The following is a 26,376-nucleotide window of genomic DNA, read 5'->3' as shown; positions in this document are numbered from 1 at the left end:
GCGCTCTGCCCTGCGCTCTGCCCTGCGCTCTGCCCTGCGCTCTGCCCCGTCCCTGCACACCATTTCCCAGGAGCACAGGAGCTGAGGCTGAGCTGCTGAGCTGGCTGGCCTTCTTATGCCTTTGTGCAGGTGCACAAATGGAGATGTGTGGGGCTTTTAGATGTGGGGGGTCCCGTGTGTGCTGAGGGCATGCATAGTGCAGGCGCATAGAAACACTTGCAGTGAGCACCACTGCCAGCCAGCAGATCGCTGTGCTGAGATGTCATCCTTGCTGTTAAATCCAGGAGCTGTGGGCTGAGGTCTGTTCGCCTCTCTTTGCATTCGTGTCCTTCACACATGTACAAGAACCCTTGCGGGTCGCTGCTCTACAGGGGCAGTGCATTTCCTGCCCAGGGCGGCAGTGGCAGCATGCAGTCTCTGATGGCTCATTGCACATTGCTGCTGCTAGGGAAGCAGAGAGGTAGAGCACAGTTGCACAGTCACATCTCTCCTGCAGCAAACGCCTCTGAATTATTTGTGACTGTCAGCTGCTGGGGTTTGCCAGCGAGAGGGAAGCCCTGATTCAGCTGTCGGATGCCAACCTGCTGACATGTGAGAGGTGCTGCTCTATCTTTAGCCCACAAGGTAGATGTGGGGCCCTGTCTGAACTTTACAACAGTCATATGATAAATTGCAGATTAAGAATACTGGGCACACCTCAAAGGTCAGCGCAGCTGGGACGGCGCTTTCTTATTTAAGGCTGATAAGATGGTTAGAACTAATCCTCATAGCATTAGGGCTGAAAGGACAGGACGTGATGGGGTGAGAGGAAGACAGATTTTGAATGGCGAAGCATGTAGTCTTGAAACCATTGAAAACAGCATTGAAATACAAGCTTAAGGCTAATGAAGGAAACCAGTGTCCTTGGGCTGGGGAGATGCCACCATAGGCTTCAGAGGTGATAAACCTGAGCAACCTTGAACAAAATACTGTGATTAGAGGGTTGGCCTTGGTTTGAAACCTCTGTGACAGCCCAACTGTTGCACACCTAAATGTTACAAGAATTACAACCAAAACGTAGGTGATGAAGTGCTCTGAGTCACACCTCTTGTAGTGTCACTCCCTGACCCGTGTTGAAAAAGACTTCTAGGCTGTCAAGGGCAAGTGACCAAGCAAGAAGGGATATGGGAACTCCCTGAGCTGCATTCTTGCAGCCTGGAGATCACCTCTGCTGTCAACAAGTAGCCACGTGCCCTGAGATAGCTCAGTTCATCTGCCATTGCCCCATGCTGCAATGAGTTAATTTGTCGTTACCTCGTCACAAGCTAATCTGGATGTTGGCTGTGTCCTACTGAGAACCTTCTCTTGTTCTATATGCATCTCGTGGAAACCTGTGTAATTAAAGCACGTAGCTCCAGGGTGCCTAAACCAGTTCATAGGGGTTTTTATCTTTGCTGTGCCCACTGGGGCTGGACAGGCTTTTTCTGGTTGGAGTTGGTTCTTGCCAGGGGTAGCATACTTCTTTAGGGATCATATTAGGCATGGCATTCTTCTCCTGTTCAGGCTTATTTTTTATTGCATCAACTTTGGCAGTTAATTTTCTATGCAAATGTTGTTGCCTCACGCTCAGACCCTAAGGAGGCTCTCAAATTATGTTGTGTAAGGTGTTGATCAAGATAGAGGACTGCGATTCGATAATCGATAGTTGCAGAGTATCCCCGATAACAGCGTGAGGCATTGCATTTGGCTGACTTTGGAAGGCAGTTGCCTGGAATCAGGTGACCTTTCTACTCTCCTGCTTTCCTCAAATTTCCTGGGGGAAATTTCATAATTGTCTGTTGCTTTGTGAGGGGAGGAGGAAAGCCAAAGCAATTTGGGAAATGATATTTAATTACGGTGGAGGAAGGGGCAGATTGTCAGAATGAACAAAGGAACTGATGTTTTTTGATTGTCTCCTCAACAGAAAATTGTGAAGGCTGGAGACAAGGACCTGGATGGCCAGCTGGACTTTGAGGAGTTCGTTCACTATCTCCAGGATCATGAAAAGAAGCTAAGGCTGGTCTTCAAGAGCTTGGATAAGAAGAATGATGGTAAGCACCTTTCTCTTGCTCGCAGACAGACAATTGCTTGCTTCAACTTGTCATACAAGTACTTGAGCTCAGTGCCTTCTCTCTGCAGGCCGTATCGATGCCCAGGAGATCGTACAGTCTCTTCGGGACCTGGGAGTCAAGATTTCTGAACAGCAGGCTGAAAAAATCCTGAAGAGGTGAGGCTTCAGCTGGTTGTTGTGTCTTTCTGAGAAGATCTTCGAGTTGAGAGAAGGAATCGTGTGGACAGGGAACGTTTCTCCTCTTTTCTACCCTGTATCCACTTTCTGGAGACTGCAGCTGCTTCCTTTTGCCTGTTACTCTTCGTTTTGATTTTTTTCCAATTAAATAACACTTTTAATGCTGTAATTTATTGTGGAGAGTTGCTGTAAGAATGTCTTGCTTTGTTGGTCCTTTGTGGGGAAGGGCTTGCACCTGAGCTGATGGCATTTGTTCCTGTCTGACTGTCCTGCTGCCCTGAGCTTGCTGCTTTGAAGAGGGAATGTGCAGTTGCCCTTTGGAAATGCTGAGTGCGTTTTGCATGTGGCATTAACATGTTAACAACCACTTATTTGTGCTGTTTTTTTCCTCTTTCTTTCCTCTGCAACCCTCCCTCTGTCTGTTTGCCTGTGTGTCAGAATAAGGACGGGACACTTCTGGGGTCCTGTCACCTAGTAAGTATTTTTTTCCCTTCAGTTGGGAAATTAGTTGGCCTGACTTTGATAGGAGGGGGCACAGCAACTCCTGTGGTGCAGTGAAAGGGGAAATAAGGGAGAAAAAGAGGGAGGCCATGTCTATCTCTCTGCAGTTTTCAGTGTGGAGAAGATTTCTTGGCTTTGTCTTGTGTCTCTTTGGAAGTCTTTCAGTAGTTGCTTTGCAAAGCTTTTATTTTTTTTTTGGTGTAGGTCTGAATAATCAAAGGGAAGGGGAGGAGAAATTTGTCAGCCAGTGGGAGTCTGTACTCACTAATGATAATTTTTTTAGCATGGACAAGAATGGGACGATGACAATTGACTGGAACGAGTGGCGAGATTATCACCTGCTGCACCCCGTGGAGAACATTCCTGAGATCATCCTGTACTGGAAGCACTCCACAGTAGGTTTCTGCACAGCAGCTCGTGGTCTTTTCCCCGGGTTCTCAGTGAAAGCCATAACCCCAGGGAGCTGCTATCAGCAGTCTCTATCGTTTTCTTCATGCTTCGATTGCTGCTTTGTAGCCCTTGAAGCCCAATTGCTTCCTGTCCTGTCCCTTTATCATGCCACCCATCACTGGCATTGCTTCTGAAGCCTCTGGCACAGGTGATAACAACTGTACATTCTGCAAGGAGATGTATGTTCACTTGGCTTGTGCATCTGAGAGCTTGTACCAGCGGCCAGATCCTGCCAGCTTAGAACCTGTTAAGGCTGGAAATGGACTTGACAGGCAGCCGTCCTTCCTGGTGATATTTCAGTGTGTGCAAATAGCATGTAATGAGGTTCCAATGAGGCCCAGCTGTGTCCTTGTACAGCTGCCTACATCTTTTTTAAACTTTATAGGTACAGTTGATCATTCTGTTCATTACTGTGATCCACAGTGTTTTAATGAAGACAAATGTTTAGCAGTTCCCAGCTTCCAAACAAATCTGCTAAACCTTGGTGAGATGGTGTAGCACAGGCAGTCCCAGGAGCCAGACACAGCTGTCAGTGGGTTCAGATAAGCTGCTGTCATGAAGTACTGGAGATGCTTATTCCAATACTTAGTGCTGATAAAGAGAGGTAAAACTGTACCAGTTTTGTTAGCTGATGAAACAAATCCTCAACATCATCTGTTCTTTTGCAGATCTTTGATGTGGGAGAGAATTTGACTGTCCCTGATGAGTTCACAGTGGAAGAGAGGCAGACAGGGATGTGGTGGAGACATCTGGTTGCAGGTGGGGGTGCAGGTGCCGTGTCCAGAACCTGTACAGCTCCCCTGGATCGCTTGAAGGTGCTCATGCAGGTATGATGGAACAGTTCCAGTTTGTTTGAATAGCCTGCAGACTGATCCCCTTAATGTTCTTGCCAGAGTGGGATGGAGGAGGTGATCACGTTCATTAACTTGATATAGCACTTTGGCTGGGGTCAGTCATGTGGCTCCTATGTTGGTATTTTGGGAGTCTTTTTGGGTGATTTGAGTGGTCAAATTCGTGTCAACAAATTATCCTTCATCGACTAGAAAAGATAGAGAGACATTTTTGGGAGGTAGGCATGTGAAAACTGTCAATAGTTGGAGAGTTTCGTGGTTCAGAGCACTGGATGAATTGGATTTTTGTGAAACAGGTTCAAGTTGTGGGTGTTAAGTGGTTGTGGTGGTGAGCTGACAGAGCTGATGTTCCATGCAAGTATTGTGTGTTACAAAGAAAGGAGTTACAGAAACCTAGTTTCAGTTTGCCTCCTCACTGTACCTGCTCTCCAGTCATCTGGGAAGTCTGCTCTGTGCAGCTGGCCCTGTGCTAGGTATTGGAGATGGCTGCTTAACCTTTCCCCCCATTTCAGAGGGCTGTATTGATTAGATCCGTTAGTTAACATTGGACTTCACAAAGAGGAAGAGAAGCTTGCTTTTCTATTGTAGAAGTTATTGAGAGGGGATTAAAGCCTTGGCAAATCTCCGGGTAAATAAAAAAAGTGCCCTTTTGTCCCTGGATTACAGAAGAACGTAACGCTGTCGTAATCAGGACTGGAACTAATCCAGGTTCACTCTCTCTCTCTCTCCCAGGTCCATGCCTCCCGCAGTAACAACATGTGCATCATTGGTGGCTTTACTCAAATGATCCGAGAGGGTGGCACCAGGTCACTGTGGCGAGGGAACGGCATCAACGTGCTGAAGATTGCACCGGAATCTGCCATCAAGTTCATGGCTTACGAGCAGGTAAGGGAAAGAGCTTGGGAGGAATCTGACCGCAGCGGGGGCTGCGGAAGGACGAGCTGAAAAGCGTGGCTGAGGGAAAGGCAGTGAAGCTCAATGTCTGTCTGCCTTGGCTTCCACAGATCAAGCGGTTCATTGGTACTGACCAGGAGATGCTGAGGATTCACGAGCGGCTGTTAGCTGGCTCTCTGGCTGGGGCCATCGCACAGAGCAGCATCTACCCGATGGAGGTGAGAGCACTGGCAGTGCAGCCCCTGCAGGGTCATGGGAGGGTGCCAGGAGGAGAGCTGATGTCCTGCCCGTAGTTCTGAGAACTCGTTAAGCAAGCTGATACCGAGTCATGCTGCTCACATGACACCCCTGCAGTCCTGACCGTCCTGGCTCTCAAGAGTTGCATCTTTTCTCCTGTTGATTCTCCTTAGATCTTAATGGCGTTCATTCTTGTCTTGTAGGTTCTGAAAACACGGATGGCTTTGAGGAAGACAGGACAGTATTCAGGCATGTTGGATTGTGCCAAAAACATCCTTTCCAAGGAAGGAATGGCTGCCTTCTACAAAGGCTACATTCCCAACATGCTAGGAATCATTCCATATGCTGGTATTGACCTGGCAGTGTATGAGGTATGGAGCTGTTAATGCTTCTGTGGGGCTGTGCTGCTTGTGTAGCTTTATCAGTCAGACCAGGCTGTTACTACAGGAGTTTAAATAACTTATCAAAGCTTTTATGATCAGCCTTAAGGGGGCACAGATGAAGCGTTTTAGTCAAATGGCCTAAAAGATAATCCAGTAAGATGGTTTTCCTTTCATAACTGGCACCATGCTTGATGCCATGTTTCTTTTTTGAGAGAATTGCAGCAGCAAATTAAAGGTTTTCATTCTCCCAGGCCCCTAAAGTGGCAGTAACTTAAAAAGATCTGAGAAGCCTGGCTGATATTGCACGTACCTCCCTGGGCCTTTGTACTAGATCTTTTATGTAACTTGTTCTTCTGATTGCATCTTCACTGCTAACATCCAGCTTGTTCCCTCCAGACACTGAAAAATGCCTGGTTGCAACGCTATGCCGTCAACAGCGCTGACCCTGGAGTCTTTGTCCTCTTGGCTTGTGGCACCATATCCAGTACCTGCGGGCAGCTTGCCAGTTACCCCCTGGCTCTTGTGAGGACACGCATGCAGGCCCAAGGTGAGAACTTGGGGGAACTGTGTGTGTTGTGTGAGCTCCTGCCACGGTCTCTGAGCAGGGTAAAGGTCCTCCGGTGCAAACATTGCGACAGCAGCCGTGCTGCCGAGCAGAGGGCTGCGTGCCACGCTGGACAGCGGACTTTGTGCTGTCCTCTGCACTCAGATGCATCTGGGACAGAGCAGCCCTGCTTTCCTCAGCCGAGAGGTTTGGGCTGGTGGCATCTGCAGAGCAGTTTGGGAAGAGGGCTGTGACGTGCAGCGCAGCCGTGGCTCGCTGACGAGTTAGCTGCTCTCCTCAGAGCACCTTTGGTCTGGGAGCATCCGTGGGAGGCGCGTGATGCAGAACTGCCCCGTGAGACAGGCGTTGGCCTCATGTTTGTGTGGCACAGGTCTCCCTACTGATGGCGGCTCTTTGCGTTGCAGCTTCTGTGGAGGGCGCTCCCGAGGTGACCATGAGGGGACTGTTCAGACACATTCTGAAGACCGAGGGAGCGTTTGGCCTTTACCGTGGGCTGGCCCCTAACTTCATGAAGGTGATCCCAGCCGTCAGCATCAGCTACGTGGTTTATGAGAACTTGAAGATGACGCTGGGCGTGCAGTCGCGGTGACCAGGAGATGCCCAGGACTTGGAACTCTGAAACCTTGGGGCTCAATCCCAAGACGTGCAGTCATCTCTCATTCTGTGAATGTGTCGACACTAAGCTGACTAAGCAAAGCTGTGAAATCTCTGATAGTTTGTGAGTCGGGAAGGGGAGGATCTGGTGTCCTTTGCCATCGTGCTGCTCGGAGCTCTGCAGAAACCATCACGTGGTCCTTTCTGTTGGGCCTCTGGGGAGGCTGGGAGCTGAACTCCTGTCCCAGTCTTAAGGCATTTGTTTGAGGTCAGTTCCCAGCAGTATGGCAAAGTAGCAAAGATTTGGGGAACAGTCTGCTTTCAGCATATTCGTGTACAGAGCTGTTTGCCTGCAGATGAGCACCTTCTGACTTGCTGGAAGAGCTTCTTTTTCCATTCAGTTGTTAACTTCCTACCTGTTGTTCAGATTTGTACAAACCTTGTGGAGGAGCTGCTGCCACACCAGGCTTGTCATTATGTTTACATATATTCCTTTGGGTAGGAGATATTCATGTTCTGCTTCCAAGACTTGACATGAAAAGTGATTTTTTTGAACTGTTCTGATTTTGAGGGCTGGTGGGCAGTGGTTTATCCAATCAGGCTGAATGTTACTTAGGCCAGCCTGATGAAGGGTTAGGATTATTTATTTTTTATAGATATAAGTGTGTCTCATAAATCCACTAACAAGATGCACTTACTAACAGAAGCAGCAGCCTAGAGCCTGCATGCCTGTATCCTTTGCATGCCAGACTGGCTTGTCTTATACTCAGCAGGAGCTTGGAAAGGGGAAGGCTGGAGAGCCCTGGGTGGACTGGCACCTCGATGCATGGCTTCAATGACTAAACAACTATTCCACAGCTCCTGTGCAGCTGTGCTCCCAGCACGGCACGAGAGCCCCTGTGCAGCATTGCACAGACCTCTGAATTCCATTCTGCCCGCTGCCCAGGGTGCCTGATGGACCTTTCCAAGCCCCGTGCCCTGCTGCTACCAATCTCTTTAGACCTCTTTGTAGTTTGCTGTTCAGGTTTGCATTAGCAGTCCCCAGGCCAGGAGTCTGTCTGCCACGGGGGGGGGCTGTGAGGGAAGGGCTGGTTGTCACTGGGAGATGTCAGTTCAGTCCTGAAAACACGCTTGCTTTCCTTTCAAAGGGTGCTTTTTGCAGGGCTAAGGGAAAGAGACAGCTTTACAATTTCTCTGTGTTATGGGCTACTTTAGTGGATAGGATCTGGCTGCTGAGGCCTGGGAGATCCTGATCCAACTCTTTGTTTTGGGCAAGATGGACCACCGTTGCATTCCACTGTTTTACTGCTTAAAGCATATTTATTTTGTATTTATTTGAACAGATTTATGCCAGACTATTTTTATAGACTTGTTTAAATATTGTTACTGTGCTTGTATTAAAAAGTTCTCTGTCTGTTTTCATACATCACACAGCTGAGTGGCAGGGAGGGCACTGAAGTCGGTAGCGTCCCTTATCCGGGGCTCTGAGCTGCCTTTCCCCAGCGTGGGGTTGTTGCTGGAGGACCTCAGCCCAGAGAAATGCTGTAGCAGGAAGCCAGGGGAGAGAAGGGAGCTGGTGAGGAAGCAGGGATGAGGGCAGAGGGCGCCGCGGGGGTCGCCTTGCTTGGCATCGCCTCCACGCGTGGCTGAGAGGGTTTGGGGGGAAGATGGGAAAGTAGGTGTGTGAAGGTTGGGGGTCACAGGGGCTGAAGGAGAGCGATCCTGGGAATCTGTGAAGGGGGAGGAGGGAGAAAACTCGGCGACTGAAGAAAACTTTCCATTGAGGTGGGAGGGAATTTGCCCTCGGACCCGAGGTGCTGCAGTGGTGTTTTGGGTCAGCAGATCCTGCTGCTGAGTTTGGTTCATGGGGAGTCTTCCAGATGAGGCTCTGCCTTGACAGTGCTGTCAGCAATCAGCTGTGTGGGAATCCCACCAACCCACATCAGGGGTTAAGAGTTTTTTCACACCTCCCTCTTTCTTTCTTTCCTTTTTTTTTTTTGTTCTAAGATCTATGGTAAATTTTTGCAGTGGCTTCTTCCTACCAGTGTGGCCTAATGAGACAATGAATATCAGAATGCAAAAATCAATGCAAAATGACAACTGTCTTTGTAGCTGTAACCACAAATTGTTATAATGCAAATCTAACTCAGATTCTTCATGTAGGGAACAGTCTGCTAATAAAGGTCTGTCAAAGAGACCCCTCGTGTCCACGTCTCTCTATGAAGGGTTGGTGCTGCCTGGGATCAGATTTTTCCTCCTTAGGATGGTTGTCACCATGGATGCTGATGGTGGGAGCAGTTTCCCCTACAGGGACCTGGGAGAGCAGAACTCTTCCTGACAGAAAGAAGAGTGGAAATGAGATTTAAACAAAACCAGTTAATGGTGGTGAAGGGTCAGACGTGGGTGCTGTCAGCTTAGCTGTGCGCTGCTGGGTTTTGCTCATCTGTTCAGTGTCTGCACTCAGAGGGAGATGTGAAAACTGTGCAGTGCGCCTGTGCCCATGGAGGAACCAGGCTTTAGAGATTGTCAGAAGAGGTTTTGTTCCATTTCTGTCTTAAACAGTAACCACCTGTGAGCTGAAAGTGCCAGGAGCCCTCAGCTGGCAGCGCGAGTGGCCTCTGTGCCCAGCAGTGTGCAGCTGGGCTGGGTTGGTTCCTGCGTCTCCAATTGCAATTCAAGGCTCTCACTCATCCATAAATCTACTCACCAAGTGCTGCTCCTTGCAATCTGAGGACAGCACTCCGTGATGTCGCTCAGGGTGTCCTCAGGGCACCTGGCAGCACCCACTGCCCTGCCCTGCGCTTTGGCTGCTGGACTGCAGCAGGGTGAGGGTACAGCTGGTGGGCTTGTGGCAGCAGAGCGTTGGCAGCGCCCTGCCCTGGGACCAGGAGTGGATCTGCTCTTCGCTTCGTAGAACGCTTCCAGCCCGGTTTCCTTTAGTGAAGGCTCAATAGAGCAGCGCTGCCTTGCAGGGCAGAGACACCCCAGTGCCGCAGCGGGGGGCAGGGCTGGGCTCTGCTGTTCCGCGTCCTTTTTAAGGAGATATTTTCAGTGCTTAATTGCTGGATGAGAGCTGAGCCTCAATTACCTTCCAGCTCAGCCCTGGCCTCGTTTAACCTCCTGCTTCCAAAACCACGGAGCAACCGTGCTGCCCGGGGGGGATGGGCTGCCAAGGCTGCACCCCGGCGCTTTGCCGTAACGCACCGAGCCCTTTTTGGAGAAGCGAAATCCCGTGGGATGGGTGAGATCCGCAGCCGGGCGCAGCCTCACGAGCGGGCGCCGATTGCCCTCTCCTGGTCAGCCACCACCCTGCATGGATCTGCTCAGCCCGTGCCCAGCAGCGCCCGCCATCACCCGCTGCCGGCCCCGCAGCCCTGCTCGCTGCGGGACGCCTTGTCCCAAACGCTGGGGCAACGGCACGTAAAACAAAGCAGGTGCTCGGTTCGTTTTTGCAGGCCCTGCTCAGCTCTGAGCAAAGCGTTTATTGCCGCAGGCTGCCCGTCGGGGTGCTCGGCAGGGCCGTGCCTTGCGCTCCTCCATCCTTCCTTTCTTCCACCCTTTCCTTTTCTCCCGGTTGGCACAGCTCCTTCAAAACAGTCACCGACAAAGGAATGAATGGAGCTGTGCGTGGCAGAGGTCACACAACCCCCTGTTCCTCTGCCCTCATATCCCACACCTGTGCTGATTCCCCCCACCTGGGTCTCTCTGTGCATCTTTCATCTCACCCAATGCTCTGCACTGTGCTGACCCCTCCGTGCCCCCACATCAGATGGGTGAGAGCTGTGCACAGCTCCAGCTGCAGCCCGTGGAGCCCCACGCCCTCCTGCTGTCCCACTGCTGCCATTTGGCATCGTCCACCCACAAGTCTCCCTGCACTCCCAGCTCCAGGCAGGGCTTCTACTGGGAGAACTGGGGCGCACTGGGTGCAGCTGAGTCCTGCAGGAAAGGTAGGGAGGAGGCTGGCATGTGGCTGGACTGTACTGGGGTAATGCTGGCATGGGTGTTTTGTTATTGGGTGGAAAATGGAAGGGAGAAGCTCTGTTTTACAGAGAGCAGGTGTGGAGCTGGGCAGGCAGCAGGAGTCCCATTGGGGGCCTTCTGATGTCTGGGGGGCTCAGGGCTGGGGTTGTGGCCACGAGGAGTCGCAGAGCACCCAAACCACTGAAGCAAGGCAGTGCTGAGGACGCACCTTCCTCCACGGCGCGTACACCACAGCCCCTCTGCTCAGCCCCAGGTGCTCTGCATGCTGTCCCAGCTCGTCCTGCTGCGTGCTGCTCACTGTCCGATTGCGGGCTGCAAGGGCAGAGGGTTTGTCACACATCATCCCTGCCTGCATTTCATCCCCGTGCTCCCACAGATGCTGAGCGTGGGCCACCCATCACACCCAACCCTGAGCATCATTTTTTTTGCCTTTTTTAACCCTCCATGCTAACTGTAACCAGTTGCACAAAGCTCACTGGCTTTGTGGGAGGGATGCATGCCTCAGGCAGGTGTACGTTTGCCAAATGGGGCTTTGAACTTTCTGAAGTGATGTCTCTGCAGTTTAAAAGAGTAGCAGGGGTCTCTGTTGGGGATCTCTATGGAAGGACTCTATTGGGGGACTCAACTGGGGAGCTACATTGGTGATCTCTATGGGGGTCTTATTTGGGAGCTTACTTGAGGGCTCTACTGGAGATCCCTGTTGGGGAGCTCTACTGGAAGACTCTCTTGAAGGGATAAATCACAACCTGGTGTGCCTCTCTATGGGCCATGGTGGGTGCAACCAGCTCTGCCCCTGCTGGTGCTTCTCTGCACTGGGAAGCAAATAACAAAAAATCCCAGTTGGCTTGAAAAGATGGATTTCACAACAATATTGATAGCAAACTGTGCGTGCTTCCTATCCTTTGCAAATAGGTTTTGTCTTTAATTCGCTCTCTGCTCTGCTCAAAGATTTAGATTTTAATGGGGTGTTGATATATTCCTGTGATCCTTGTGCAGAGGACTCAGGAAAAATGACAGGTTGCTGTTGGAGCTGCTGTGGGTTTACCTGGCAGCTCTTTGTGTGCACAGCTTTAGGTCACTCGAGGATGGGGTTTGCATACCATAGAGATACAGAGCTGAATACGCCCTCTCCCTGTGCACGTGGTGCTGGATGAGCAGAGTGTCCTCAGAGCTGAGCTTTGTCACCATCCCCAGGATGCGCTGCGTCTTGGCTTTGAGACAACAGAGCGTTGGGAGTGAGAGCAGCGTTAGTGCTCTGAAATGTGTCACAGCCCTCCCCGAGGGGTTGTGAAATGATTCGAGAAGCAACGTGGCCCCTTCCATCCTGGAATAGACGTTTGATTCACGCCCTCCCAACCAACGCACCCAGCCACGGCCCCACAGCCACTCACCGTCCTTGAGCAGCGCCGTGCCGTTGGCACCGAGGAGGATGGAGGTGGAGTTGTTGGAGAGGCATCGGCCACCCCTGCAGAGAATGGGATGCTGGAGCACACACACAGAGGGAATGGGGTGGGAGGAAAGGACTGGGGATGGAGAGCGGGTGCCTCACACTGCCACGTGCTGGGTGATGAGCAGCTCCTGCCCGCTGCTGGGCTCCACGCGAAGGTGGCCGTGATCGATGAGCAGCAGCTCCAGGAGGTGCTGGGGGAGCTGGGCAGCCCCGGCCACGTACTGCCACAGCCCCAGCAGCTGTGGGAGAGGTGCAGGGTGGGGGGGGGCTCCCTTCCAACCCCCAGTGTGTAATCAATGAACATAAGGATGTTATAATTAAGAAATGCACTAGAAAGTTAGGCTAAACAGGTTATCATCCTAAAGAAAAATGGATGGAAAGCTTACCTTTACCCTGGGCTTGCTAAAAAGACTCCAAGAGGAGCAATCTCCAAAAGAGACCCTTCCCCTCTGGCAGTCAGCTCTTAAATGGGCTCTAGGAGAGGTGCAGCCAGGCTTCACCCCTCCCAGCAGCACAGAATTGCCTTCACCTGTGCTCCCAGGGCTGACTCAGTGCTCGCCTCAGGCGGTCAATCAGAGGTTCAGGCTGCGATTCAGCAGTTCCCACACCCCCTGCACCCAGACCCTCCTTACCCACGGCATCGTTGTGTTGGCCAGGCTCGGGGGTGCTGTGGGTTTGTGGGGAGCGGCAGCTGCAGACAGCAGAGCTGTGAGGATGAGAATGAGGGTGGTGGAGACGCTGGTTGGTGCCATGGCTGCTGGGGGGAGAAGAATGAGGGAAGCCGTTGTGCAGATGGACAGATGGACGCTGCTCCCTCAGCTGTTTGCACAGCAGGGCTGTGTGATGCAATGGCACTTTTCGGGGAAATGGCCCTGGTGGGAGCCAACCCAGCATGGTGCTATCAGTGGATGGAGGAGGGGAGTGGGGCAAAGCACTTCCTGCAAGGAAAGATGAAATCCGACCTAAATTTCCCAATTTCAGCCAATGTTGTTGCTCTGCAAATGAAGAACTGTGCTGCTTATTGGGATATGGAGCGTAGGGAGCTGCCAGCTCTGGGTCTGAGCCAAAATGGTGCTGGCAGGGCTGTTGGGGCTGCCCCAAGCAGGGCATGTGTGCTGGGGACTCATCCTGTGCCTGAGTCCCAGCTGGAACTGTCAGCTCCACCACTGCTTCTCCTCACAGGTTTTCCTTTGTGTCTGATCTAAACCTGAAGGGTAACCCCATTTATCCTGCTCTCGGTCATGGCCGTGGGGCTCAGTAGCTCCCGTCCTGCTCATGGCCCCCCACATCATCCCACACACCCACTAGATTGGACGCAGCAGTGCCTTGGTGCTGCTCATGGAAGCAAACCCAGGGGTTGGATCACTGCCTTCCTGAGCCACGGCCCATTTTGGTGAGTGTGAGCCATCCATCCTCAGGATTTTGTCTGATTTGGGGCAGGGATGGGGCCCAAAGCCAACGCCGGTGCTGCCCACCCACACCTATCCCACACGTGGGCACAATGAAGGCGAGCGCACTGCAGGCAGGTGTCACACACAGCTTTATTCCAGGTCCACGTGAGAACAGAAAAGCAGCAAATTCCTTCTGCGAAGGGCATCGTGAAGACGTTGGAAGACATAAATCCTCGTTGGGGCATCCCTGGCAGAGCAGGGCACAGGAGGGATGTGGGCTCACCCCTGCTGTGGCTCTGCGGTGGCTGTGCTGCCTTCGCCCACCTCCTCGCCAGCTGCAGGACAGGCATCCTGGGGAGGGGGCACAGAGCTCATTCCTGCACTGATTGCCCCCACGGGGAGCCCCGTGCCTGCAGGGCCGTACCTTGGGGGAGGTGATGAATGCCTCCTCCAGCTTGAAGCCGTGGCAGCGCAGTTGGGCTTCAAATTCCTCCAGCTGCTCTTTGGTCACCTTGGGAGTCCGTGCTGCAGGAAAAGTGGTGTAAAAGCAGGAAAAAGGGGAAAATGAAAGGGTCTGTGTGTGTTGGGGTGTTTTTTGCTGGCTCAGTGTGCTCACCTGAGAGGCTCAGGCCCACGTGGTTATCCTTGAAGTGCTTCAGGATGAACAGGTCCTTGTCGCTGTGTATCAGCTCAGCCATGGACGCCTCCTGCCCCTCCTCTGGAAGACATAGGGGCCGTGTTCCCGTAAGGCAGCGTGGTGGTGGTTGGGGGACGGGTGTCAGGAGGGGCAGCAGCTTTACCGTGCACCAACGTGGAGTTGTGCCGGAAGACGTGGATCTTGCTGGTGTTCCTCACCACACAGGTTTCGTTCCTGGGGAGGCAGAAAGTGAAACAGGACTCAAATCACTCCACGTACACCTAGAGGGTGTGCCGTCTCACACACACTGCAGCCTCCTCGGTGGGCTGGCCAGACCACTGCCACCTGTCTGTTCCCTGCCCACAGCTCAGGGGTGGCTCTGACCCGCTGCCTGGGAGCATCCCATCCCACCCCATCCCATCCCATCCCACCCCATCCCATCCCATCCCATCCCATCCCATCCCATCCCATCCCATCCCATCCCATCCCATCCCATCCCATCCCATCCCACCCCATCCTTACAGCCTCATGATTTCTGTCACGTTGAACTCGTCCTCATGCCTGCCAGGGAAGATGGTGTAGGTCGCGTACTTCAGCTCCTTCATCTCAGCCATGTGCGGGGGGTACTGGGAGGCACCCATGATGTACACCCAGTGCCCCAGCAGCTGCCGGCAGAGCAGAGCAGAGGGTCAGGGATTGCAGATGCATTCCAGACCCCAGTTTGGGTTTGAGGGCTCCCAGGGATGGAACGCAGCACTTCTTACCCTGTGCACTGTTGCATTGTCCATTTCGGCAGGGACGAGCGGGGCGCAGGTGGGGGAGTTGGTGGCGTGGGCACGCACCAACCCCATGGTGAGGGAGAGGACAGGGATGAGGAAGGCCAGCATTGCTCACAGGGGGGCTGTGGTGAGGCTGCAGTGTGGGTGGGATGCTGCTGCGCGCTGGCACTTATATACAGCCCTGCCACAGCCTGCGTGCTTATTTAACCACGGGGCTGTTTGCTCAGGCATGAAGCAATAGCAGTTGATGGGAACTAAACTGGCAAAAAGATTGCTTTCTTCCGGCAGAAAAGGTGAAAAAAGCTGTATTTCACCACCGGGGACTTTTGTTCTCAGAAAGCATAACTGATTGGGCGGGCGTTGGGCCGAGTGCCACGGGTTGGTTTGTGCAAGGTGCTGCAGGGCAGTGAGTGCCACTGAAGGCGTTGGTCCGTGTCCTGCAGCGCCTGGGGCAGACAAACACCGTCCTGGCACTGGTGGTGGCACAGCGTGTGTGGGGGCTGAGAGCTGTGGTTTGTTCTGCCCAGAGAAGGGGAGGAAGAAGGGGTCCTGGTGGCAGCACGCAGCTCCAAACAGGGATGGGGCCTGAGGGGATGGCATGGGGCTGCCAGGGGAGGGTGAGGAGGGGCTGGGAAAGGCTGCATCCCAGAGGGAGGTGAGCACAGCCCTGATGCTGGAGCTCAGGGAGTGTTGGGACCCCGCTCTCAGCCATAGGGTTGCACGGTGCTGTGTGGAGCCCTGGGTTGGACTCGGCGGTCCCTATGGGCGCCTCCAACTTGCAGTGTTCTGTGATCCTGTTCTGTGAATCCTCATGAGAGAGGAGAACTTGGGTTTCGGTCAGCTTGGAGCCATTGAGGTGTGATGCATGGTTCACCACTGAAAAGTTTTGTCTCTTCCTTTCTCCTTGCCTTCCTTCCCCCCTTTCCCCTTTCCCTTGTTCCCTTCCCCTTCCTTTTCTCCACACTGTGTCAGGATGGGGATGAGGATGAGGAACGTGCTGGTGGCCACGGTAGGGGCTCACCATCACTTGATTGGTGGTAAGATGGAGGATTTTGGGGCTCCCTTGGCCGCTCACAGCAGCACCCACACCCCCAGCAATAGGGCATCGCTGCTCCTCGCACCCGCAGCAAAAAAACCCCAAACAAACCAAACCAAAACAACCCAACCAAAAAAAACCCATAAAAGTCCCATATTGTTGCCTCAGTTTTAAATATTTATTTAAAGTCCAAATTAAAAAATAATTAAAAAAAAAAAAAAAAGAAAAAAAAAAAAAAAAAAAAGCATTAATGAGAACAAAGGGTAACTGCGGGCTGGAGCAAACACTGAACAGCGGGGTGAGGTATGTGAGATGGATCCTGTGAGCCTCAGCCGATGGCTGCTGGCCGTAGGAAGGGGGCGCACAAAGAGAGACACGCATCCATTTTCTTTTTTCTTTTTCTTTTTCTTTTTTTTTCCTCAAAAAAATAAAATCCATAAAAGTCCTTAGGAGACGTGAAAACCCCAAACGGGCGCTGAAGCATTTCCGATACAGTACAGCTCCGAGTACATCAATATCATTCCTTATATAGAATTAAAGATTACCATAATTATCCTCTTTAAAAAAAAAAAAAATCCTCCAAATTTACATACAGAGACTAAATTTCTACACAACTTAACAAAACACAACCCCTGCGAGCCCAGCCGTGCTCTGAAACAAGGCATCATGCTTTCAGATGTGGCAGAGGGGCCCGGACAGAAGGGGAGCAGGGCTGGGTTTTACACACGGGCTCAGAGCTGCATGCGTGGCTGTGGGTCAACGTCAATACAGCAAAGGAGCTCGGGGGCAGCTGAGCCCACGCAGCGAGGCTTCACCCTACAGCACTGCAGGTGAGCTGCAGCCCTGCTGCCCAAGCAGAGCAGTGAAGTGCTGGTTTAAAAACGAACAAACAAACAAACGAAAGGCAGATTGGCTTTCAGAATCGTCGCCTGAAAGGTGCACCTCGGACACTCCGAGTTGTTGCGCAGCACTGGCACCCATGGCAATGGAAAGATCCCTTTAAAGGTGTTCCTGTGATTTAGCTGTAGATCGTAACCTCCTCTTCCTAGAGAGGTGATCCTATGGGCTTTTTTTTTTGGGTCTGTGGCAAGCCACTGTAGCACCTTCACAACCTTAAATAAAATCATATATATAAAATAACACACTTTTTTAAGAGCACCAGAGATTTCACAGTGAGAGGTAGAAACAAATCAGACGAGCCCATCCTCTCTCTCTATTGTAGCACCAATCTCTTCCCCTCTCCTCCTTCCATTCCCCCCTTCCAGCTTTGGGACTCTCCCCCACCCCAACACCATGCACATGAGAAGGGACGTTGGTTCAACTCACCTATGGAAGGAGCAACTTTAGTTTTTTCCTTTTTTTTTTTTTTTCCTTTTTTTTCTTTTTGCTTTAAATAATATTTTTTATATATATATATATATATATTTTGTTTCTTCTAATATTGCACATCAAAATGGTTCCGGTGCGCAGAGCAGCCAGAGTCGCATTGCAGCTCCTCCTGGGAGAGCCCGGCCATCCAGGAGGCGCCCAGCTCTGCGAGGGAAGCCCTATCATCTCTGAATTACTTGTCAATGGGAAGAACATTTGGTAACTCGGGAACCAGGTAAGGCAAAAATAGGGGGGGAGGGTGGGGAAACCACATGCTGCGAGTTGCTTGAGGTTTCTCTCAACGTTTTCTTCTTTGGTCATGGAAAAAGCTTTGTATGTGGAACCGCGCGACACCTCGTCCCCTGATCCCTTTGCACCGGTCACGTCCCAGCTGACACCCGCTTCCCTACGTCCTTCGTTTTCCTCCTTTCAACAACCTGCTGAGTTCAGTAGATCACGGGTTGTTTGAGGCCTTGAGCCAAAGGCTAGAGCAAGAGTTGACCCAAAAGATACAGCCCAGCTGTCCTTGCTGCAGAGACCCTGTGTAAAGACATAGGCCAGAAGTGGGGTCAAAGCCTTGGAGCCCGGGTTGATGGCATTGCTCAAAGGAAGCACACGGGGCCGACCTCGAGGTGATATTGCTTTCCTGGCTCGGATGGGGGAAGGTTGTAGATGTTGACGATCGGCAGCTGCTGGGTGTCCTGCGTCCGAAAGGAAAAGAGAGTCCGATGCCAGCGTCCATCCTTGATCTGCACAGGGGGGAGGGAAAGACAGACAGAGCTGCTTAGCTGTGGGACAGATCTTACAATCAGACCATTACTGAGGTTGGAAAAGACCTCTAAGAAGTCCAACCACCGACTCATCCCTACCCGCTATGCCCACTGGCACAGAATCACAAAATCACAGAATGGCCTGGGTTGGAAGGGACCTCAAGGATCATGAGCCTCCAACCCCCCCCCACCACAGGCAGGGCCACCAACCTCCACTGACACGTCCCTCACTGTCACATCTACACAGTTCTCCAGGGATGGTGATCCCACCACTCACTGGGCAGTCTGTGCCACTGCTCTTTCTGAGAAGAAATTCTTCCTAATATCCAATGCAAACCTCCCCTGGCTCACCTTGGGGCTGTTCCCTCTTGCTGCAGATGATCAGTTTCACTGTGCCATACGACTGAAAAGCCCTGAGTAAGCCTAGTTCAGAAAAGCATTCTGGGGAACACTTTCTCCTGGCTGAGTTGAAGGTAACACCTTGAAATAGCATCACGGAAGAGGTAACCTAGACCCTTCTCCCCCTTTTTTGGAGGTGGCCACGGAATAAAAAGCACTGGCACAATCTCAGCCTTGCTGTGTGTGCTGGGTGGGTTCAGCCTGGCATTTCTCTCCTCTCTTTGGGCACAACGTACCTTGCAATCATCAGCTGCCACCTCCGGCTTGAGCTTCCCCTCTGCCTCAAACATTTGCCCGTTCCACGCCTTGAAGCGCACGGCTTTCTGCGAAGGTTTCTCAGCAGAGCCCTCCCTCCAGACAGAGGTGTTCAGGCAGTGGATGGTGATGTGCTGCACCACCTCAGAGCTCAGCAGGCGCAGGAAGTTCATCTGGACTCTGCCGATGTCAAAATCCAGCTGTGAAGGTGACAGGGGTGTTAGCAAGGCTGGGTGAGAGAACGGCCCTTCAGTGCAAGGGCAGAGGAGTTCCCTGCACTCTGTGAGTGGCCACGCATGGATGCCCAAGCCCAGAACGGGTTCTGGTGTCAGTATGGGCAAGAAGACCCAACACAAAGTCGAGCTTGATTGTAGTCATGAGGAGGCAGCAGGCCCTTTATTTTTTGCAATAAACACGCAGGCCCTTAAGCAGGAGGAAAATGATGAGTGTTCTGAACGTGCTCTGGGCACTGCAGATGGACCCAGATATTGCTAGGGGTATTTTTTGTTACAGGTACTTTCCCTGAGAAAAATCCTGTGGCGTTCACTTTGGTGGACACTTGTGTATTTAAGCTGACCTCAATTTTTCAGGCAGTAGAAAATAAACGGCAAGAGTGACCTGAACATAAATTAATCCAACAAAGCCTTTGGGAGCAGCATGTTTGCTAAATTACCGGCCTCTGTTAAGGTTATGGGTTAATTAAACACTACTGGAAACGTACTGCTCTATCTTGCAAAGAGTCAACAACACCATCTTAGGTGTATTTTTTAACCTCATGAGAGCAGTGCTGAAGGGCAGCAGCAGAGCTGTGCTTACTGCCACCAGGAAAAGTGCTGTTACAGTGGTCACCGTCCTGAGCTCTGGCAGAACTCAGCCGTGGGTAAACATTTCATGATGTGTGTGTGGGAAATGCTGCACAGGAGGAGCTGTGTGTACCTTGGAGACCGTGATGGGGCTGAGACACGTCTGTCCACCATTGGTGAAGTTGCAGATGACTTGTATGGTGTCTGAGGAGCAGCCGAGATTTGGGTCGATCCAGTAGGTACCTGAGGAAAGGGAGGATGTGGAGATTAATGAGAACACTCAGTCTTCTCTGTGCATAAGCAACGACAAGCTTTGGTTTCTGCATGACTGCCCTCAGCCCGGGGAGGCCATTTGGGGCCATGTAAAATGGTCCTAGGGAGGGATACAGCCTTCTTGTACTCAAGGCTTCCTACCATCCTTCATCTTCTGTTCACAGTTCATGAGGTCTCGGCAGATGCGTGCGGGGTTTTCCTTGGTGCCCAGGGGTCTCTTGATGCTCTGAATGAGGTTGCTGAGGTAGTGTAGAGTCTTAAAGATCTCCCCTCCATGGTCCAGCATGAGAAGGTCTGGATGTTGGTAACCCTGGAATGAAAAGGAGGCACCTGGTACTGTAGCCATTGAGGGTCTGCATGGGGAACTGGTGAAATGCTGGCAAAGTCATGAAGTTTGGAGCTTCAGAAACAAGGAACGCAGCAGAATCACACCCTTTAACCTGGTACTCCACAAAAACAGCAGACAAATTGAAGCTTTGCATATAGAAACTTCAGGCAGACAGAAACTTCAAGCAGACAGTGACCATCCCCAGCCTACAGCCTCAGCAGAGGCCCGGCAGTTTGACAGAAGCCCCATACCTCTGTCTTGAGCGCCGTGTTGGAGTCCATCAGTGTCTGGAAGGCGGCCCCAAAGCCATCTTGTTGCTAGCGTGGGGCAAAACAGACTGTGAGAAGCTGAGCATGGCCTGATGCAAGCAAATGCTGCTTGCTCTAGGGTTGTGATTCAAGCCTTGCTCTGCTAATGCAGCTCTTGCTGGACCTGAACGTATGTTTTCAAGGTCCCTGCAGCGCCCGCCTCTGCACGACTTACTGCCATCATTAACAAATGAACAGAAAACAGCAACTTACAAACGAAGCTGAAATTCCAGGCGGTCCCTAGAAATCAAAGCAAAAAAGGGGCATCAGCTGGAATGCTGGGCAGCCACTGCTGCAAAGATATTCATTGATGTCCTTCTGAAACCCTCTCTCCCCTGGGGTCCCTCGATGCAGAAGAGTGAGACAGGCAACAATGCTGTCTCTATAAGATATTTGGAGATGGTTTGGACCAAAGCACGAGAAACACTGGTCCATTCACACACATGCATTTTTGCATACGGGGAACGGGGCTAAGCTGTAATTTTCAGTGAGTGAGCAGGCCCTCTGGAGGGTATCACTGCAGTAATTGTAGCTTGTTTCAATAATGTCTTTGAACTCTTTCCATGTATACTTACCGGAGGGCCAGGCTGTCCTCGTGGGCCTGGAGGACCCTAAAGACAGAGTGGCATCAGTCAGTGAAATGCTTTCAGTTTGTATTTCCACTCCTTGTCACCAGAACTGAGTCTGTTCCCTGCTGAAATCCCCCCCATTTTTGGTGTCCCATAACATCCTCTCCCCCAAACACTTCAGAAGACTGCCCTGTTTCCTCCGTCTCCCACCTCTGGGTGCACCTCTCTGCACCTGGTTCAGTCCTGCTGTGTCTCTTGTTCCCAGCCCTTCATTCTTTAAGCATCATGTTCTCTGTGTTAACAGTCACTTCCCCTCCAGCTTTATATTTGCTAGAAGTAACTGTTTTATTTAAATAAGAGATATTAGAAAAAGTGATTTAAAGACTCACCCTTGGGCCCTGAAACCCCTGTAGGGAAACAAACAAACAAACAAACAAGGGAAGAAGCAGTCAGAAGATGTTCAATTCTAGAAAGAAATCTCTCAGTATGACCACGTGCAGGAATGACCCCTGGTCATGCAATCTGGTGCCAAGATGGCACCTCGGTTCTTGTGGTACCAAGGAGGATGAGCAATATGTACCCAGTGTAGATGTGAGCACCCTGCCCACAGAGGAACCCAGTGCCCAAGAACAGAGCTCCCTCCCAGGCAAGGAGCTCACTTACCATGTCCCCACGGCTGCCTTTGTCCCCCTTCGGCCCCTGTGAAAGTACACAAGATGGCTGTTAGTGACTGCAAGCTGTGCTTCTGGATGCTGTGCTGCTCAGAAGCACCTTGCAAGGACCCAGCGGGACTGGGCTCATCTCCCTGGGTTTCCTCTCTGCCAACTCTGCCTCTTTGTGCTGAGCTCTACGTGACTTCATGCTCACATTGTTATGAAGTCCTGACCTGAACTGTAGTCTGTGGCATTTGGAGGCAGGCAGAGATTTTCAGCACTTCCCTGAATCCAACTGTGTCCAGTTTAGCACATTCATCAGATTATTTTTTTATTCTTCCCCTGGGGGCTCCAATGCTGAGTTCTTTGGCAAATCCAGTGACTTGCTTAAAAAAACTGAAATCACAGTCTTGTCTTCCAGTCTGATCCCATCTATCTATCTCAAAACTTGCACTTCAATACAGATGTTCCTCACTTCTAAGCTAATAATCCCAACTACACATGCAGCTGGAACTTAACTAACCCTTAAGCTGCTCATCTTAAAGACCATTTTGTTCCCGTCATCACAGAAGGACTTGGGATTTACTGATGCTGGCCTCAGGCATGCTGGATCTCAAACACTGCCATCTAAAATCTACAGGCAGAAGAAAAGGCAGATGCTCACCAGGCTTCCCGTGGGACCCAGAATGCCAAGCGGACCAATAATTCCTTCTTTTCCCTGGAAAAGACAAGCTGTGCATCAACCACCACTTGGGGATGGATGGACACTGCAACTCTTTGCTGCTTCTCAGCAGCACGATCACGGTGCTTTCTGTGGCTGAAATAAAACACAGGTCCACAGACACAAGCCCTCACAGTGTGGTTGTCACAGCCCATGTGAGGCCTCAGAAATTCCAGAAACAGAAGGATTTTGGTGTAGCTGGAGTGATCTGCAGCAGTCCTTATAGAGGCAGAAGAGGCCCATGATCACACAGAAGATGCAGATGTGCTCTGGCAGCACTATGGCCACAGATTAATGGCAAGGCACCCCTCAAACCAGACTATCGTGCTCATTATGGGGGTCTGCAGCCTTACAGGTACACATGATGGAGGAAGCAAGAAAATCTTTCCAAACCAAACATATGGAAAAACCACTCACCATGAGGCCAGGTGGGCCACGTGGTCCCTGAATGCCTTTGAAACCGGGGTCTCCTGGTGGTCCCTGCAAGCAAAAACGAGGTGTCAGAGCCCATTAATAAATGTACCCCACGTTGATGCTCTGGCTTACAGCTCTAGTATATGGGAATTGCAAGGTCCCATTCAAAACATTCTTTTCCCACTCCTGTTTTGCAAGCCCTTTACTTTCTACAGAAAACAGTCCGGTTCCCTTTCCCCATCAAAATTGTATTTTGGTCAAATGAGCCCAAGTTTCCAGTCAAGTCTCTCAACTGATGATTAGTGTTGGAGAAATGAACTCGTGCCAGTGAGCGATGTGGCTTAGTGGGCATGGTGGTGATGGGTTGATGGTTGGTGATTTTAGTGGTCTTTTCCAAGGTTACTGATCCTATGATTCTATGATTGAAATATGTTCAGGTGGGGGGGGGTCTGTAGGACATCCATTTTCCATCTACAGTGTACCCACTTCAATGGAAATAGGTTTTATCAGAGCATATGTAAATGCATACCTGAGGATTATTTGAAGATACATAAACTTCATAAAGTTGGAATCACAATTGGGTTTCAGTAGTTTCTGCAGAGCTACTGCCAAATAATTTTCAATAGGCATTGCAGTGTCTCCTCCCAGCAAACAGACTGGGAAGCCAACTGGTCACCAGGTCCCCTCTTACCTTTGGCCCAAAGATGCCCGCAATCCCTGGGAATCCTGCCTCCCCAAAGTCTCCCTGGAAATAACAGCCAAGACAAACACAAGAACAAAGAACAGCAGTGAGTTCGTGCTGAACCGGTCACCGAAGACACGCCAAGATTTCAGCAGCTTCAGAGAGCGAGAAATCCATCAGTATTCCTCAGCAGGACTGATAAGAAAGAAGTATGAGAGAGCTCTGAGGAAGGCATCACACAAACACAGGGTGGAAGCAGCTCCAGAACATCTCACAGACTAAACCCTTCTGCCCCCAAGATGAGAGGCACACCTACAATATTTCTAGCACATGCTTGGCTAGCTTGGAGGGCTTGGAGCACAGTCAGCAGAAGCAGGATGAAGAGCTTCTACTCTGAGATTGACCCTAAAGTCCATGCTCCAATCCCATTAAAATGAGCACTTATTTTATTTCCAATACCAACTGGACTGCCCTATGAAGGACAATTTCAAATGATGCTTATTGGTGCTGTCCAATGGAGTGTGTGTTCCTACAACATCACCTCCCATTTAAAACCATGAAAACCATACAAATCCCAATTCTTTTCCTACACAACACTGCAGGATTTTGTTGTTGTTGTTGTTGGTCCTTAGGAAAAACAAAATATTTGCATGACCATCAAGCTTGGATTAGCATGCAGCCTGCAGTCTGAGAATAAAGAGAAAACACTGGGTAGCACGTCCTTGCATAAACACCCTCATTTTACCACGTTTAAGATGCACGTCCTGTGAGATTTCTGGGTTTCTCAGCTATCAAAATGCAAAGTGATGCAACACTGAAAAAAATGGGACGGAAACATTGGCCAGATGATTCATTTACAGTCACAGGAACACAAGAGATGGAAAAGGCTCCTTTGGCCTCTCAGCTGGACTATGTGACCCATGCTGGATTGCACATTATGGGATGTTTTACAGCGTCTTGTTCAGCCCAGTTGTAAATGACTCAAGTGATGGGGTTTCCACTGCCTCTATTACAGGGCTATTCCAGAGTTAATCTACAGCCCTTACTGTTAGGAAGCTTTTTCCTGCCATGACAATGAGAAGCTGCTTGGCAAGAAAGGGCTTAGTTGGACTTGGTGGAGTGTTAGAAACTTTCCAAGCACACAACGTGGTTTAACTGCCCATTTATGCATCCTGGAAAGGAAACAGGCTACTAAGAGAAGGACTACAGTCTTTCCTGTGTTACAAGAACCAACAAGCCTTCTTTCTGGAGGAATTCAGAACAGAAGTGAGAAGTCAGAAAGGTTTTTAGAGCAATCTAAATGCCAGAGAGTCACCTTTTTTGAGGGGACCTGGTCAATACTGATGCAGCAAAGCAGGCAACAGTAAAACTGGGCAAGGGAACTTGCCATGTGCAGGAACACGAGGCAAAACAATGGTGTTGGTGGTTACCTCTCCGTGGCTGGAATTCTGCTGCCAAACGCTGGGCAATCCCACCAGCACAATGAAAAAGCACAAAGAGTTTGGAGCCTGCCCTGGAAGTGGGTATGCTCCTCCCCCAGCATGCTCTGAACCCACAGGTCCACCACCCTCAAACCTTCGTGGTGATGCCTACATCTCCTGGGTGTCCCTATGGAGCTGCAGCCCCTTCCGCACCTTTGGCATGGTTTGCAATGGATGGGTCATTTCCCATGGTAGGACCACCAGCACACGTGGTGGCCATACCAAAACAACAGGCATGAGGGTGCTGGGAGCAGTCACAGTGTTTTGGGGAACGCAGGCTGCTTAGGGGTCCCTGCCAGGTGCTACTCACAGGCTGGCCTTTGGCTCCTGGATCGCCAGGGCTCCCTGGGAGGCCCATTCCTCCCACTGATCCTCGCTTCCCTGTTTGGCCGGTCTGTCCAGGCAATCCTCTTTCACCCTAAAAATAACAGAATTCAAGTAATTCCAAAGGACGGGAGCTAAATATAACAACGTTCAGCTGAAATAGCCATAGATGGAAAGCTGGGAAAAAGTGGTGCATCGGGATGAGGAATGTGGCTCCATTATGAGATGCCTCAGGTCTGCAGGGGCAGATGGGTGCAGGATGGTGGCATGGCAGCAAAGGTAGTGGGTGCCCGGGATGGTTGAGCAGGAGGACAAGGGGCAACCGATCTCCCAAGAGGGTGAGTGCGGCATAATTCCACAAGGACCTCTCTGGTCACTCCTGGAAGCAGCTTGTTATTCTACCGAAGGCAGCTGGAGGGCAGCAAGGGACAGTTTTAAGAGTGATGTGCTATAGGAGTTTAAATCAGTCCTGATAGCCTCTCCAAACCCCGCTGGAGTTTTCCTAATTGCAGCCTCTTTTTACAAATGGCTGAATTGCTGTTGGAATGGTTAGACCCTGCGGCCCACCTGGACCACTGCAGGGAGCAGTAAGAAACCCCACTGTCGTTAAAGCAGCTTTTCCCTGCTTCCACCTAAGGCAGTGCCTGAGTCACACTGGTTCCAGCAATCCCAGCATGATAAATACATGACAGAAACAAGCTGCACAATTTTCCTGCACCATCCAGGCTTTGCAAGGCAGCAGCTGAAGGGCATCCACGCTTCAATGCTCATTGTGGGTCTCCTACAGGCAGGCTGCAGCAGATCCCTTGCAGCTTCTCTAAAGTCACATTTCTTTATCCAGGTTTCTAATGAAAGGAGTTACGGCGTTCACAATGTGGGTACAGATATTTGTACGTTCCTGAGCTGGGAGAACTTTGACAAAGACAGAAAGCTGAGATGTTCAGCTGATGTGGATGGATGGATGGATGGATGGGTGGATGGGTGGATGGATGGAAGGATGGATGGATGGATGG

The 26,376-nt window shown here is 51.0% G+C and overlaps 4 protein-coding genes across 4 annotated transcripts in view; 1 reads left to right on the top strand and 3 right to left on the bottom strand.

Annotated features, from left to right (window-relative positions):
* SLC25A25 (solute carrier family 25 member 25) overlaps positions 1–8,938 on the top strand; it is a 23,793-nt gene extending 14,855 nt beyond the window's left edge. The window contains 10 exon segments of the mRNA XM_042830652.1: positions 1,943–2,069; positions 2,158–2,245; positions 2,705–2,740; positions 3,051–3,162; positions 3,886–4,044; positions 4,801–4,953; positions 5,073–5,180; positions 5,403–5,570; positions 5,979–6,129; positions 6,552–8,938. Of these exon segments, the coding sequence (XP_042686586.1) occupies positions 1,943–2,069; positions 2,158–2,245; positions 2,705–2,740; positions 3,051–3,162; positions 3,886–4,044; positions 4,801–4,953; positions 5,073–5,180; positions 5,403–5,570; positions 5,979–6,129; positions 6,552–6,736 (1,287 nt within the window). The 3' untranslated portion in view covers positions 6,737–8,938.
* A 1,245-nt stretch (positions 8,939–10,183) lies between these two features.
* Positions 10,184–13,023, bottom strand: LOC122166696 (alpha-1-acid glycoprotein-like). Its single transcript, XM_042830653.1, has 6 exons — positions 12,805–13,023; positions 12,272–12,411; positions 12,114–12,187; positions 11,823–11,933; positions 10,931–11,034; positions 10,184–10,327 (listed from the first exon to the last, which is right to left on the bottom strand). The coding sequence occupies exons 1-6, from the start codon at positions 12,922–12,924 to the stop codon at positions 10,223–10,225; spliced, it is 654 nt and encodes a 217-aa protein (XP_042686587.1). The 5' UTR covers positions 12,925–13,023; the 3' UTR covers positions 10,184–10,222.
* A 671-nt stretch (positions 13,024–13,694) lies between these two features.
* ORM2 (orosomucoid 2) lies at positions 13,695–15,143 on the bottom strand. The gene is made up of 6 exons (XM_042830840.1): positions 14,965–15,143; positions 14,723–14,865; positions 14,364–14,434; positions 14,180–14,281; positions 13,988–14,088; positions 13,695–13,914 (listed from the first exon to the last, which is right to left on the bottom strand). Exons 1-6 carry the CDS (start codon positions 15,085–15,087, stop codon positions 13,843–13,845), a joined length of 612 nt encoding a protein of 203 aa, XP_042686774.1. The 5' UTR covers positions 15,088–15,143; the 3' UTR covers positions 13,695–13,842.
* A 2,485-nt stretch (positions 15,144–17,628) lies between these two features.
* The window catches only part of COL27A1 (collagen type XXVII alpha 1 chain), a 126,098-nt gene continuing 117,350 nt past the window's right edge, over positions 17,629–26,376 (bottom strand). The window contains exons 49-61 of the mRNA XM_042830756.1: positions 25,350–25,457; positions 23,568–23,621; positions 22,880–22,942; positions 22,406–22,459; positions 21,752–21,787; positions 21,478–21,495; positions 21,095–21,130; positions 20,733–20,759; positions 20,463–20,528; positions 20,025–20,193; positions 19,744–19,853; positions 18,789–19,007; positions 17,629–18,132 (exon numbers count right to left, since the gene is read on the bottom strand). Of these exons, the coding sequence (XP_042686690.1) occupies positions 17,986–18,132; positions 18,789–19,007; positions 19,744–19,853; positions 20,025–20,193; positions 20,463–20,528; positions 20,733–20,759; positions 21,095–21,130; positions 21,478–21,495; positions 21,752–21,787; positions 22,406–22,459; positions 22,880–22,942; positions 23,568–23,621; positions 25,350–25,457 (1,107 nt within the window). The 3' untranslated portion in view covers positions 17,629–17,985. The remainder of the gene's footprint in view (positions 18,133–18,788; positions 19,008–19,743; positions 19,854–20,024; positions 20,194–20,462; positions 20,529–20,732; positions 20,760–21,094; positions 21,131–21,477; positions 21,496–21,751; positions 21,788–22,405; positions 22,460–22,879; positions 22,943–23,567; positions 23,622–25,349; positions 25,458–26,376) is intronic.

Source organism: Centrocercus urophasianus, unplaced genomic scaffold, assembly GCF_019232065.1.
Source record: "Centrocercus urophasianus isolate 14NV4802_14NV808 unplaced genomic scaffold, USGS_Curo_1.0 seq_34, whole genome shotgun sequence".
NCBI lineage: Eukaryota > Metazoa > Chordata > Aves > Galliformes > Phasianidae > Centrocercus > Centrocercus urophasianus.
The sequence above is the reverse complement of the archived record's forward strand: the minus strand, read 5'-3'. Positions and strand labels throughout refer to the sequence as shown.